Here is a 12,305-nt window from a genome sequence, read left to right as displayed (position 1 = left end):
AACCCTTGATAATTCATGCATTTTGTTCCTGTTCCTGCCAAGCGGCTGATCTGAGGGATCCATTCCCAAACTGGGAAAAGGATCTACCTTAACACAACCTGCTTCTCCTCCCATTCCTGGTCATTCAAACACTTGACTTGAGGGCAAAGAGGGAAGTGCCAGCAGCTCTGCCTGCAGGCAGTGGGGTAACCGGGGAAGAGTTTAGCCTCTGTGGTTGGACTCTAGCTGTGGAGGAACATGGGCACGCTCCCCCTTTCACTCCACTCGCTGTCCCTTCCCTCCTGCCCGCTGGCCTCGTAGAGGCATTCTGTTTGTGTCTGGGGAGACACCTTTCTCCCAGCGCACAGACCTTTACAGCCAGTCAAGAGACTTCTTGCGGAAGAGACTTGTTCTTCTGCAGAAAGTTAAATCATATACCGGTGAGGAAGATTTTCTTCCCCCCAATCTAATTTGAGTGCCTGTACACTTCAAGTGTGGAGGACACCTGATAGCTCACAGTCCTCTAATCTCCTGCTGTCCCTCCAAGGGAGAGGGAAGGAGGGAGATCAGTGTCTCCTGGAAAGCCCAGCCAAGGGGGGAGCTGTGAGGGAGCCCTGTGGGGATCTTGCATGGAAAAATTACCTCCCCTCCTACCAATCAGCTGATTGATGTGGGGGAGAGGATTCCCTTGCAGGGGAGACCCTCTGGGTAAGTGGGAGTGAGGCAGACTGCCTGGCAGCAAAGCTCTCCAAGTCTTGTCACTGCATCGCAACGCCCACCTCTCCCTAACCCCCTACTACTACCGGTTGGCTCTGGAGAGTGCATAGACCAGGGGGTGTTTTTCCACAGCAGGAACCAGGAGGGTTCCCACCATGGAAGAATATACCTCCCACCCCGATTGCCCAGGTGGGGGAGCATGCTCTCAGGGCTGGAGCCCTCCCCATCTGGCTGTGGCAGCTCCTACTTTTCAGCAGCTTCCAGTTGACAGCCTACCCCCTTCCAAGGTAGGGCAGGCTATAAGTAATGAGCTCCCCAATGGCAGGGGTGGCCCAGAGAGCAGCCCGTTAGTGTCCCCTGAATGAAGAGCTTGTCCATGAAGCTCTCCCACCACGGGGCTGGAACATATGTATACTCGTCCCAGGCTATTTCTCCAAAATCCATACCAGTAGAAATGAATGTCTGTACGTGGCTGCTGGCCCAGTAGAAATGGGCTTCAGCCATCGGCAACACCTGTTGTCCTGGGAGTGAAATGAGTCTGGTGCCTAGTTGCCTTTCAGCAGGTGTTTCTTGCCATTAATCCACCGCTTGTTTCTTAAAGTAACTGTCACCAAGCCCCAGAACCTGACAAACAGTGCGACAGAGCTGCTGCTCCCAAACCAGCTACTCAGGACTTGGCTCAACCGATTAAATGTCTTCACTGCATTTCTATCTGTAAGCCCCACTGCACGTTTGCCAGATATACATACAGTCCAGTGCAGAGAAAATACTATTGGTCTTCTGTGGCATTTTTGTGTTGCCCTCAAAACCACAACTTTCTGCACCTTAATTCCTCCCATGCTAATGTGCCTGGAGCTCGGGGCTTGCTGGACTTTTGAGTGTGTGGGACTCATGCACTTCTGAAATAATTCCAGGTTAAGCACCTGGTGTCTGCAAGCAGTGGCAGCATGGACAGTGTCAAAGAGGTATCTACAATACTGAATGATGAAGAGCCCCAAGACGACCTGGAGCTTGTGAGCATTGCAGCTGCAGAGAAGCAACCAGGTACAGTTAAAATCAGACCATGGAAAGAGATTAAGAACAGCTTTTCAGCCAAGGTTTCTAATGGGACTCGCAGGGTTACAAAGCAGAGATGACACAAAGACAGTGCTTAGATTGAAGGCAAAGTTAAAAGCCAGGAGCAAACTGCTGCTCTCATTAATGATGCCTTCTGCTGTGAATACACTGAGCTGCCTTCTCACTTGACATTAGCTGACCTACATTTGCTGTTTAAATCTCAGCCGTTACATTTTATTTGCCAGACTCAAGATTTTTCTCACTCAGAATATACTTGACTATCTCTGTACTGGTAACAGGGAACTTGTCCCCATTCCTATCAGTGAGGATTCTGACCACTTCAGAGACTTTTTAAATCAGATTTCTAAGCCAAGAAATAGATTTCTTTGACTAAAACAAAATTGCTCTCACTTGTTCTTTCAACAGCGTGGCAAGGAAATAAGAGCATATTACAGCTCCCATTTCCAAAAGCTCTGGGTCATCCAAGTCTGGGGAACATTATCTATTCTTCATTGTACACCAAACTTCATTGTCCACAGCCAATTAAGTCGGCTCTCTTAACCTTACAAGACCTAGGTTCCTGGCTTTAGGTGTTTCTGAGAGGTTAGGATGAGGTTTATAGTATAATTATAAACCTCCAATGAGAAACTGAAGATGTATCAACCACCAGAGAGTATGAATGCCTCGCACTGCCCACAGTCACATCAGGTCAGCAGGGGAATGGGAGAGGGCTAAGAAAGAAATGAGAAGTGGAGCTGGCAACTGTGTAGTCTGAACTGTTGAGAGTTAGCGCTAAAGCAACGGCCCATTATGGTTCATGGGGCTTTCTGGTGTGGTAGGGGCCCTCTCTCAAATAAGACATAAAACTAAAGTCCTGACTACTTGTGTTTACTCTACCTACCATGATAAATTACCAGCAAATAAATAATTATGAATTGCAGTACCCTTGCCAGATCACCGTTGTTTTACCTCCCTAAATTCTTTCTGTATTTTCAGTTGGATATTCCTCATTCACTGACACAAGGTCCCGTAGCGTTACCGTGTTCTTTTTTACAACTGTCAGGTTACCTGAACGAGATCTATAACAGCTTGAAGATCTTGGTTTTTCCAGAAAAGAATCACATATCCTAAAAAATAGTTTTTATTACTGTGTTTTTCAAATCGGAACAGACCTTCTGGTCAAAACCTGAGTGTGGATTGAATTCTTTGGAATCCTTGAGTTTGCTAATATGGAGCACCCTGTATTTTAAACAAGAGTCGCATTTCTGGTGATGTAACGCATTTCTTGGTGCGTCACTCTAGGTATGATTGAACGATGGGAACTCATGCAAGCCCAGGACCTAAGAAACAAACTAAGAGTGAAACACAATTTGCAGCAGTGGCAGCAGCTGCACTCTGATCTCAACGATGTCACCGCTTGGCTGGATAAAACTGAAGGAGAGCTGGAGCAGTTACAGAAAGCAAAGCCAGCAGCCAGCTTGCAGACTATGGAACAACGGATGAAGAAACTGAAAGTATGTTGTGACACACAGGGAAGCGAGGGTTGAACATTAGCTTTGCTCCTCTGATCAGATCATTGGTTGTTCCCTATAATTAATGCATACAACATTATTGATTTTTTTTTTAATTTTTTTTTTTTTTTAATCTTTGGCTTTTGCCATCCAGATGTATTTGAGGAATAAACAGGTTTGTCTAAACAGGGTATTATCATGTGAATGCGTGCAGGTTTAGAGAACCTGAGGAAGATGAGGAAAGGGTGGAAGAACTGGGATTACTTTAGTCTGAAAATTTAGCGAGAACTGGTATGTCTTCAATACAAAAAGATTTTCGCAAAGAGGATGGCAGTCAACTCTTCTGTGTATCCACAGGAGACAGGACAAATATCAATAGAAGAAATTGCAATGAGAGAAAGGTTGGATAGCATGAAGCACTTCTAACTCTGAGGGTGGTTAAGCACTGGAACAAATTACCTAGAGAAGTTCTGGAGTCTCCATCACTGGAAGGTTGTAAATACAAGTTAGAGCACCATTTATCTGGGTTGGTTTACACAGGGAGGATCTGGTCCTGAGCTGCAGTTGGACTAGGTGACCTCTCAACTTCCTTTTCAACACTAGTTTTCTGAGATCCTGTGCCACTTACCTTGCCCATGCACTGCATAGGAGAACCTGGACACCTAGCTCAGGGTTGTACCCTCTGGCCTCCCTAAACTAAAAATGGTGGATGTCAGGGAGGGTCTTGAACAGGAAATAAGTCACTCTAAATATACTTGGTTCAGTGCTCTCCCTCTATACATCCACTCCTGCCACTGTTGGAGACACAATACTGGGCTAGATAGTTCATGCTTTGGACCCAGTGGGGCACTTTTTATGTCCTTTATGTAAAAAACATGCAACACAGAGATCCCTTTTGTGAATCTGTTTCCACTTTGACAGTTCAGTGGCCGGCACTGCTCTCTTGCTGCAAAAGTCAGTCAGTGCAGAGACATTTTTCACCATTGTGTTAGGAGCCATTTGCTGCTGGATGTGTTCTTGGTTTAGCATGACCCTTGGTTTAGACCACAGCCTGTTTAAATTGAGCACTGCTAACATCCCTGTTGTCCAGGTCAGGCAGCACATGTGGCTAGCACTTGGTTAATAACAACCATATAAAATCAGGTTCCTGAAAACATGTGGGCAATTCCTAGATCTGATAAATATGGAAGCTTGAACATCCGCATCCTTGTCAAATTATGCAATGGCCTTTTTCCCTTGTAGTTTCAAGTATGATAATCAGGTGAGAAATGGCTTGGATAACTAGCAGGTTGTAGGATGGTGAGAAGATGCACCTACGTAGAATTAAGATGTGACAATGCATGGCTGAGTTGGGGCAGGGGCAGCTTCAGATTTTGGCTTCAGATCGGTAGTGCTCAGCTTTAAAAGCCTTAGGAAATCTGGCTTAAATGCCTTCCTCTTTTGCTCTGTTATTGCTTTTCTACATTCTCTCTCACAGCTTTCCATGGCTGTAGGATTGCTTTAAATGAACAAGGCAATCAGGACTCATCGTAGAAATGATATCTTTTATTAGACCAACGAGATTTTTGCAAAAAAAATGTCTTTAATTGCAAGCTTTTGGGCACAAACACCCTTCGTCAGGCATTAGACAAAAGATTGTAAAAGTTCTCCTGGGTAGAAATGAAAGTTCATATTTCATAGGATTTCACAGAGGAGTCAATTGATGGAAAACTCCTCTGGGCAGTCGGTTCATAGCTGGTTTGGAGCCTCTCACCTCCTGTGAGGATGCAAATTACCTTGAAACAAAGGCAGGATCTCAGGTGGTCACAGTTGCTTCCTGCTTGGGAAAATATGAAGATTTCATTTGGAAAAATGAACAATGCATTTCTGTTTGTTCTGAGTATCCTGGTCTGTTCATTCTTTAGGACATACTTAAAGCCTTTGATAACTACAAGTCTGTGGTGCTCTCCATTAACCTGAGCAGCAAAGACTTCCAGCAGACGGATAGCACTGAATCCAAAGAACTTCAAAACAGACTCCGACAGATGAATTTGCACTGGGAGAAAGCATCTCATTCAGTGGACAACTGGAGGAAAAGTTTACAACAGGCTCTATTGCAGTGCCAGGTAATGAGCATAAAGGTTTGTCTGGTAATACTTGGAAGGAGAACTTGTTTCAATGCGCCACAGCGGGTAGGTCAGAGGACATGGTATTGAAGTGACCCCAAGACTTCCTTGGATTTCCTGTTCAAAATCCAGAGGAAAATGAATGTGTGTCACTTACAGACGAGACAGTCATGGTAGTAATAATTCAACATGAAACCAAGCAAGTGCTCGGATACTTTGCCAACAATCCTTCATAGCATCTGACAAAGTGTAGCCTATGAGTTAGTCCATAAGGTGCCACCTGGCCCTGCAACTTGCTTGTTACCCTTATTTTATAAATGACATCAGTGTTAAACACATTACTTTGTTTCACCTTGTATTTAGCTTAGGCTGTACCTCCTGGTTTCCCAGACCCGAGGAAGAACACTTTGTTCCCAAAACATTGTCTAACATCTCTCCCAACTACACCGTTGGTCCAATAAAAGATATCATCAAAAAAATCCTTGCTGCTTACATATTTCCTGGACCATCATGGCTACAACAGCACTCCAGCCCTACTAAACGAGATGGGAACAGTTGAGGAAGAGAGGCTAACAGCAAATTTGGGACTATTAGTTTAAGGTTTTACCTGCTCATCCTGTACTACAGTCAGCATTTATTTTACAGCCCTTATTTTGCATTAAAGCCATATAAAAATATACAGTATGTAGTATTTCATTACCCATGCAGTTGGGTCAGTAAAAGATAGCACCTAAAAATGTGTGTGGCTGATTATGCTGTCATTTTCTTTCTTGTTTGTAAATCATTGTTTCTTCAGGATTTCCATGAACTGAGCCAGAAACTACTGTTGTGGGTAGCAAGTGCTGAAAGTCGAAGACATAAAGCACAAATCGCTGATCCAAATCCTGACCCCCATACCATAGTGGAGTGCCAAACAGAGTTAATGGTATGTGGAGCGTTGATTACTGAATGACAGTGGGGGATTGAAATGCACCAGTTATTTCCACATAAAGAATAGCATCTTTATCAAAATGATCATTTGAAAGAAAACAGGCGGCGTGTGGTGCTACTGTATCTCTGTAGGAATGGATTTTGGCTTTCTCATATGGGTGGATGTTAGAATCTGTCTACATATGAGGTATTGTCGCAAAATAACCAAGCTTGAGTGTGGATAAATGTACACTTGTGGGGAAGGGGAGCTGCTGGTCTGGACAGGGCAGCACCGGTTCCATGTGCATGGTTCTGTAGTAATACAAGCGCAGGCAGATCACTCCCAGATTGACCCTGCTTCCTCCACGGGCGCAGTTGGGGTGATTTGGCTCACTCATGTGCACGATCCTGTAGTGATACTTAGCAGTTGCAGTGTACTCCCAAGCAGCAGCAGCAGCTCCTCTGCTCCCCATTTTGAAGCCACTTCATGTGTATGATTGTCCATGCCCCTAATTAACTTCCTATGTGACTGATCCTCTTCCAGGGTAGGGGTGGCTTGCTCTGAATTAGTTCAGTCCACTTTGGCACAAGCAGACTTGTGGGTTGAGGCTCTAAAACTAATGCAGAGGATTTGTGCTAAAAGAATGCAATGGGTGTGAAGTGTTCCCACAAAGCCTTGTCACCCCACCAAAATCCTGATCGGCAGCAGCCTGGCTTGATTCTGTTCCCATTGGACCACCAATCAGTCCAGATTCCTCCATAGGGATTGTTCTAGAAATCAAGCTGGTGAACCACCATGAAAGCATCGTCCAGACATGCTATTGGTTGCACTGGTTGTTATATCTCATACCGTCCTTTTTCAGCAACTGGAGAAAGAGCTTTTGGAACGGCAGCTTCATGTAAACTTGCTCCAGGAAATTTCCACCCACCTGCTGGTTAAATCTGATGGAGAAGACTATATTGAAGCTGATGAGAAGGTACATGTGATTGGAAAGAAAATGAAGCAACTTCTTGAACAAGTTTCAAGCGACTTAAAGTCTATACGAGGAAACCTGGTAAGTACATGAAGGTTTTAATGCCTTAACATGCTCCTGGATCATGAGAATAAAGGATATAAGAACAAGTGTTGAATGGCAAATTCAAAGTGTTGGAATGAAGATTCAAGAATTATGCAAGAGGCAAGGGTTTTTGTGGGCGATATACTTCTACTGGTCAAACTGCATAGTTGGAGCAGACTTAGACAAGCTGATGAAGAATGTCTTAAATCTATCCCAACCATGCCATGTGAAGAGTAAAAGATATCACTCACAAAAATCCTTGCCTGTCAAAGAATTGAATGAAAGCTATAACAGGTTGATTTTAAAATGTATTATTTTAAAATGTCACATCTGCTTAACTCCTTAACAAATATGGCCAATTTTCAGGAAAAAGGAGGTTGGGGGGGTGTTGTGTACAGGCCATAAAAGTGGACTGCCACGGGACCCTGAAATGTTTTCAGGCTGCAATATCAGTGCCTCTCTGCTCCCTCTGTTCCCTGGGCCTTCCAACATCGGTCCTTTCAGCAGCTGCGCATGGTCCAGAAGTATCCTAGTTTGGGAGCTGCTGGGTTTGTGAGGTGGTTGGCATCTCTACCGAGGTAATATATGTCATTTTAAATGGGAACATTGAATCAATCCACAGGTGCCATTTTGCAGTCCATGTGCTCCTGGTTTATGCCTTGGTAAATTAACAGGTGGTTTTTGCTTTTAGGACAACAATGCATTTCTGGCAACTGCCTATGAATTGGACTCTGGAGGCTACCACCCACTAGCAGTGAAATCCAGCCCTCAGGAGAAGGCAAGAAGCTTTATTTTTTTATGAAAAGGCTGCTCTTTCTCCTGCCAAGATGTTGCTTTTTTTTTTTTTTTTCTGGCTTGAATCTCAAAACTTTAGAAACCTGCTTATTTTAATTACATGCAGAATGTAGAATATGACCTTAAAATTAAATGGACCAGGAATCCTATCTTTTTAGTCAGACAGATTTTCTGGCTTCTTACAACTGTAAAAATAATAAATGCCTCTTTCCACAGGTCACTACAAGAACAGCCTCTGACAGCAGGGATGCCAGCAGCATCAGGTAGGCCCTTCACTTCATTGGTGTGGGAAGTACAGAGTGCAGGCAAGGCTGAGGGCTTCGTGCCCAAGTGGCAAAGGGACTTGGAAAGATAGTGTGTGCAGCCACCGCTCCATAGGCTCACGCTGATGTAAGTCACAGCACCCTAGGGGGAAGGCACCTGCAGGAAACCAGGAGCAGCTGTACGCTGGTGTAAGTTGCTCAGTGCAGGCTGGTTCTCCTGCCATGATGTGCCAGTCTATAGCAAGCAGGCAGGCTGAGATCTGGCAGTGTGTCCACTCCTTACTCTGGGGTAATTTACTTTGTAATAATGTAGATTGGTTTGGACACGTGACTTCTGCTGCCAGTGTTATGTACAGTTTTGTGGCTGAGTACACAGCTGCTTCCAGCCAGTTTGAGGAGGTAGCCTGTCCTGGAGATGTCCCTTTTCTCACAACTTGGACGTTCTTTATTTAGCATTTAAGGAAAAGTGCCCTAAGCACACCTCAGTGTGAACAGCAGCCTCCCAGTCATTAGTACTAAAACTTAGGAGGCTTTTCCTACCCTTTTTCAACTGGATTGAAGCATGCTTTTACAGAGCTGGAGAATGCTCTGTTTCCCTGCAGGACATACTGTTATGAAGTACGTGCTCCTGAGCAAGAGGGTTAGTATAACATGAAACAAAGCTGGAGTTCATGCTAAGTGAAGGAAAGTAACAAAAACCTAACTTGCCACCAATATAACTGCGTCCCCTCTCTTCTCAGAATGGAAAGCCAGGCCAAACCTGCTCCAGTTTCCAGGCCCCGTTCCTTCTTTTACCGTGTATTACGAGCGGCTTTGCCCCTTCAGTTGCTCTTCCTTCTGCTTCTGCTTCTGGCCTGTATGGTCCCATCCTCAGAGGAAGACTACAGCTGCACTCAAGCAAACTACTTTGCCCGATCTTTCCACCTAATGCTGAAATATACCAACGGACCTCCGCCAACCTAGGCAGCATCCCGTGATTCTCCGATGTACCAAAAAAACACATTTTGTCATGGGTGCTTGTTTTCATGCTGCTAATGTCAAGCCGTGAATTCACATGGTCAGGCACAGAAAGGTCCGTCTGAGTCCACATTTTGACCCCCTGCAGAGCTTTCCTGACTTGACCATAGTCGCTTGTGCATCCCTGAATCGTGGGTGCAACTGCACAGCTGAGCTCTACGGGAGGCATTTTTTAAATGGCCACTTCCTCCTGCGCAGGGACTGTATCGATGTTCGCATCTCAAGCTGTAAATCTTTACATGATTTCAGGGTTTTGGGAAGTAGTCCAATGGCTTTTTGTGTACAGAAAATGAATTTTCTATAGATTTTTAACTCCGGAGCACCATACTGTATACTTTGATGCACTAGACACAAGCATTTTATATTTACAGACACCCCACCCTAGTTTGGCAAGGTCCATAGAACTCAACTTGACAGAATGATATGGGCTGTTACGTGACAGTAGTTGCTGTAACTAGTGGTCTTTGTCATGGCTCAACGTGACAGACTGAAGCAGTTTTAAGTGCTTGGCATGCACTTACGATGGGCAACAGTTCACCTCCTTACCTGTATCTTTTGGTACTGTAGTCAGCTGGTAGAAACGAAGGTTTTAAATTTTTGGTATTTTTGTTACGCTGTACTTAATTCATCTAACTCTTTCAATAAAAAGATGTGTATTTGTTCTGCGTGCAAAGTGTTTAGTACTTAGCTCTGCTGTGCTGTCCTTTTATACCATGATTTAAAAAAAGAAATGATTACATTGCATGGAAATGGTTTATATTGTGCATATTTTCTACATGAAGATAATTACGTAGTCTGTACACACTCTGTATACAAATGAATAATGTGCACTGGCTTTTTTTAATCAAAGATTTCTGGTTTAATCTCCTGAATGTATAGTATGCCAAGAGAGACTTGTGCATTTTTATACATTACTTCGCATTTAAAATGAAGTAAAAATTTCAGGTGATGGGAAGAGAAAATGTGATGTACAGTCAGTTTTATTGGAACATATTTGTTGGTTGTACAGTTCAAACATTCTCATTAAAGTTTTGCTGATGTTTTCAGAGTATGGATTTGCCTAATGGAGCAGGCACTCGTGTCAATCCCAGAGCCCATTTTGCTTTACACATTCACTTGTCAAATATCGGGAATGGGCTCTGTCTTTTGAAACCAGGTTGTAGCAAAAGTTTGCAACTACATTAGGAGACACCTGAAAACTTTCTACCTTTACCTAAACAACCTTAAGAAAGTGCTGTACAGTGGGAAGGAATGCCTCTCTTGCACTAGTCTTCCTATGTTCTTGTACAGGGAGATTAGAAATTAATCAAGGGCCCTTTTTATTGTGGTCCTTGTCTACCCTGTGCTGACACACCTTCACAGTTTGCAACCAGTTTCCTGAAGAACGAGGAGTTGTGTGGAAGCTCCATTCATGGTTGTACTATAGGGCACACAGGAAGACTCTAGTCAGAGCTTGTTTAAGCATATAACTTTTTAGAGAGACCTTTAAAATACTTCATTACAAAGCTTCTCTATTCGCTTTCTAGTTCATCTCCACTTCCCAACCTTTGAGGTCATTTCTTAGGCACTCAGTACAACCCCCTCACTGCCTTCAGAGTTTGTACCTTAAGAAAGAGGGCCCCTAAAGTAAAGCTTCTCTGCAGCAAAGGTATTCTTGCCAAGATTAGCCCAGTCAGTACCCTAAGATAACTTTTTCACATGAAATATGTCTTAGAAAAATACATTTTTTTCCAAAATACAACACATTTTGCAGTTGAAAACTCAACACACCCCAAGAAATCTAAAAAGGAAAGTTGTCATATTTGCTTTAATTATTCATCCTAGCTGGTAACCAAATTTAGTTGCTCAGTGTTGGACAACTTGTTTCTGTAATCCTGTCTGAGGATCTTCTCCAGTGGGACCCCAAGCTGCTGCTGAAATTAAAAGTCTAACAATGTCTCTTCTACCATTGCTCTCTTCTGGCCCTCCCATATCAATCTCCTTGGCCAGCCACACACAAGCCAAAACCTTCAAGCTGCCAGCCCTGCTGGTTTGCAGGTGGGTAACTCAAGCCTGCTCTCCAACTGAATATGAACCCACCACTCAGGCTCTTCCCAGGATCCAGCAAGCAGGGGATGGTGTAGAGAGCAGAAGTGCAAAATAAGGAGGAGAGACCTTCCAGGCATGGAAAGGCTTTGGAGCTCAGAGTCCCATCCCACCTCCTTAGCTTAGCAATGCCCCTTACACTGCAAAGTCCCTCATGTGCTAACCATGGATGCGTTATAAAAGACCAAGGATTTACATACACAGGCATTACACCCTTAGGCCCTTTCTGATTCTGCATGTTTAAAAATCAGGTTGCCTCAGTGGACTTTTTTAGAGTGTGTGATGGTGTTGTTCCACATGCAAGGGTGGGCGACATGAATGCAAAGCAAAATTGTTTTTAAGGAGCAACTGTGGGTAATAAAGTACTGGATAGTAAGGGGGAAAACAGGTGAGAAAAATCACTCTGCCAGCCTCTATTACATTTTGAAAGTAATTACTTTGAGCGAGAGCTCATTTGAGTTTCTGCTTCTGTAGAGCTGTGCTGAATCCAGCCCTCCTTTCATTTCCTGTTTGTCAGAAGTGCCCCGTGTAAACCCTTCTGCCAAGTACCTGTATTAAATTGCAGACAGGTCATATTCAATGCCTCTGCCATTAAGCAACTTGGGTAAGGAGAAGATACGAAGACTGTTAAAAGGTCTGAAGAAAATTTCATAGTCTGCAATTTACCTTCATTATGTATCGTTCTATCCAATTGTCTAGGTGATGCAATACATAATATACAAGAAGCTTTCACCAAATAATTTAAAAATGTCCCAAAGAAATAAGGTAGAAGTGGGGGAAAAAACCCTCATGGTGTTATTTCTTTCTTAA

General features: G+C 43.8%; 1 protein-coding gene across 6 annotated transcripts in view; it reads left to right on the top strand.

The window, feature by feature from the left end:
- Window positions 1-10,461, top strand: part of SYNE2 (spectrin repeat containing nuclear envelope protein 2) — a 287,230-nt gene extending 276,769 nt beyond the window's left edge. For all 6 annotated transcript variants that reach the window (XM_059723316.1, XM_059723319.1, XM_059723320.1 and 3 more), the window contains 8 exons: window positions 1,611-1,740; window positions 3,055-3,266; window positions 5,168-5,368; window positions 6,165-6,293; window positions 7,141-7,332; window positions 8,027-8,113; window positions 8,347-8,393; window positions 9,134-10,461. In XM_059723316.1, coding sequence (XP_059579299.1) covers window positions 1,611-1,740; window positions 3,055-3,266; window positions 5,168-5,368; window positions 6,165-6,293; window positions 7,141-7,332; window positions 8,027-8,113; window positions 8,347-8,393; window positions 9,134-9,356 — 1,221 coding nt within the window. In that variant the 3' untranslated portion in view covers window positions 9,357-10,461. The remainder of the gene's footprint in view (window positions 1-1,610; window positions 1,741-3,054; window positions 3,267-5,167; window positions 5,369-6,164; window positions 6,294-7,140; window positions 7,333-8,026; window positions 8,114-8,346; window positions 8,394-9,133) is intronic.
- Window positions 10,462-12,305: the final 1,844 nt, after the last annotated feature.

Source organism: Alligator mississippiensis, chromosome 2 (genome assembly GCF_030867095.1).
Source record: "Alligator mississippiensis isolate rAllMis1 chromosome 2, rAllMis1, whole genome shotgun sequence".
Lineage (NCBI taxonomy): Eukaryota > Metazoa > Chordata > Crocodylia > Alligatoridae > Alligator > Alligator mississippiensis.
Note: the sequence above shows the minus strand (reverse complement) of the source record. Positions and strands in the feature narration are given on the sequence as shown.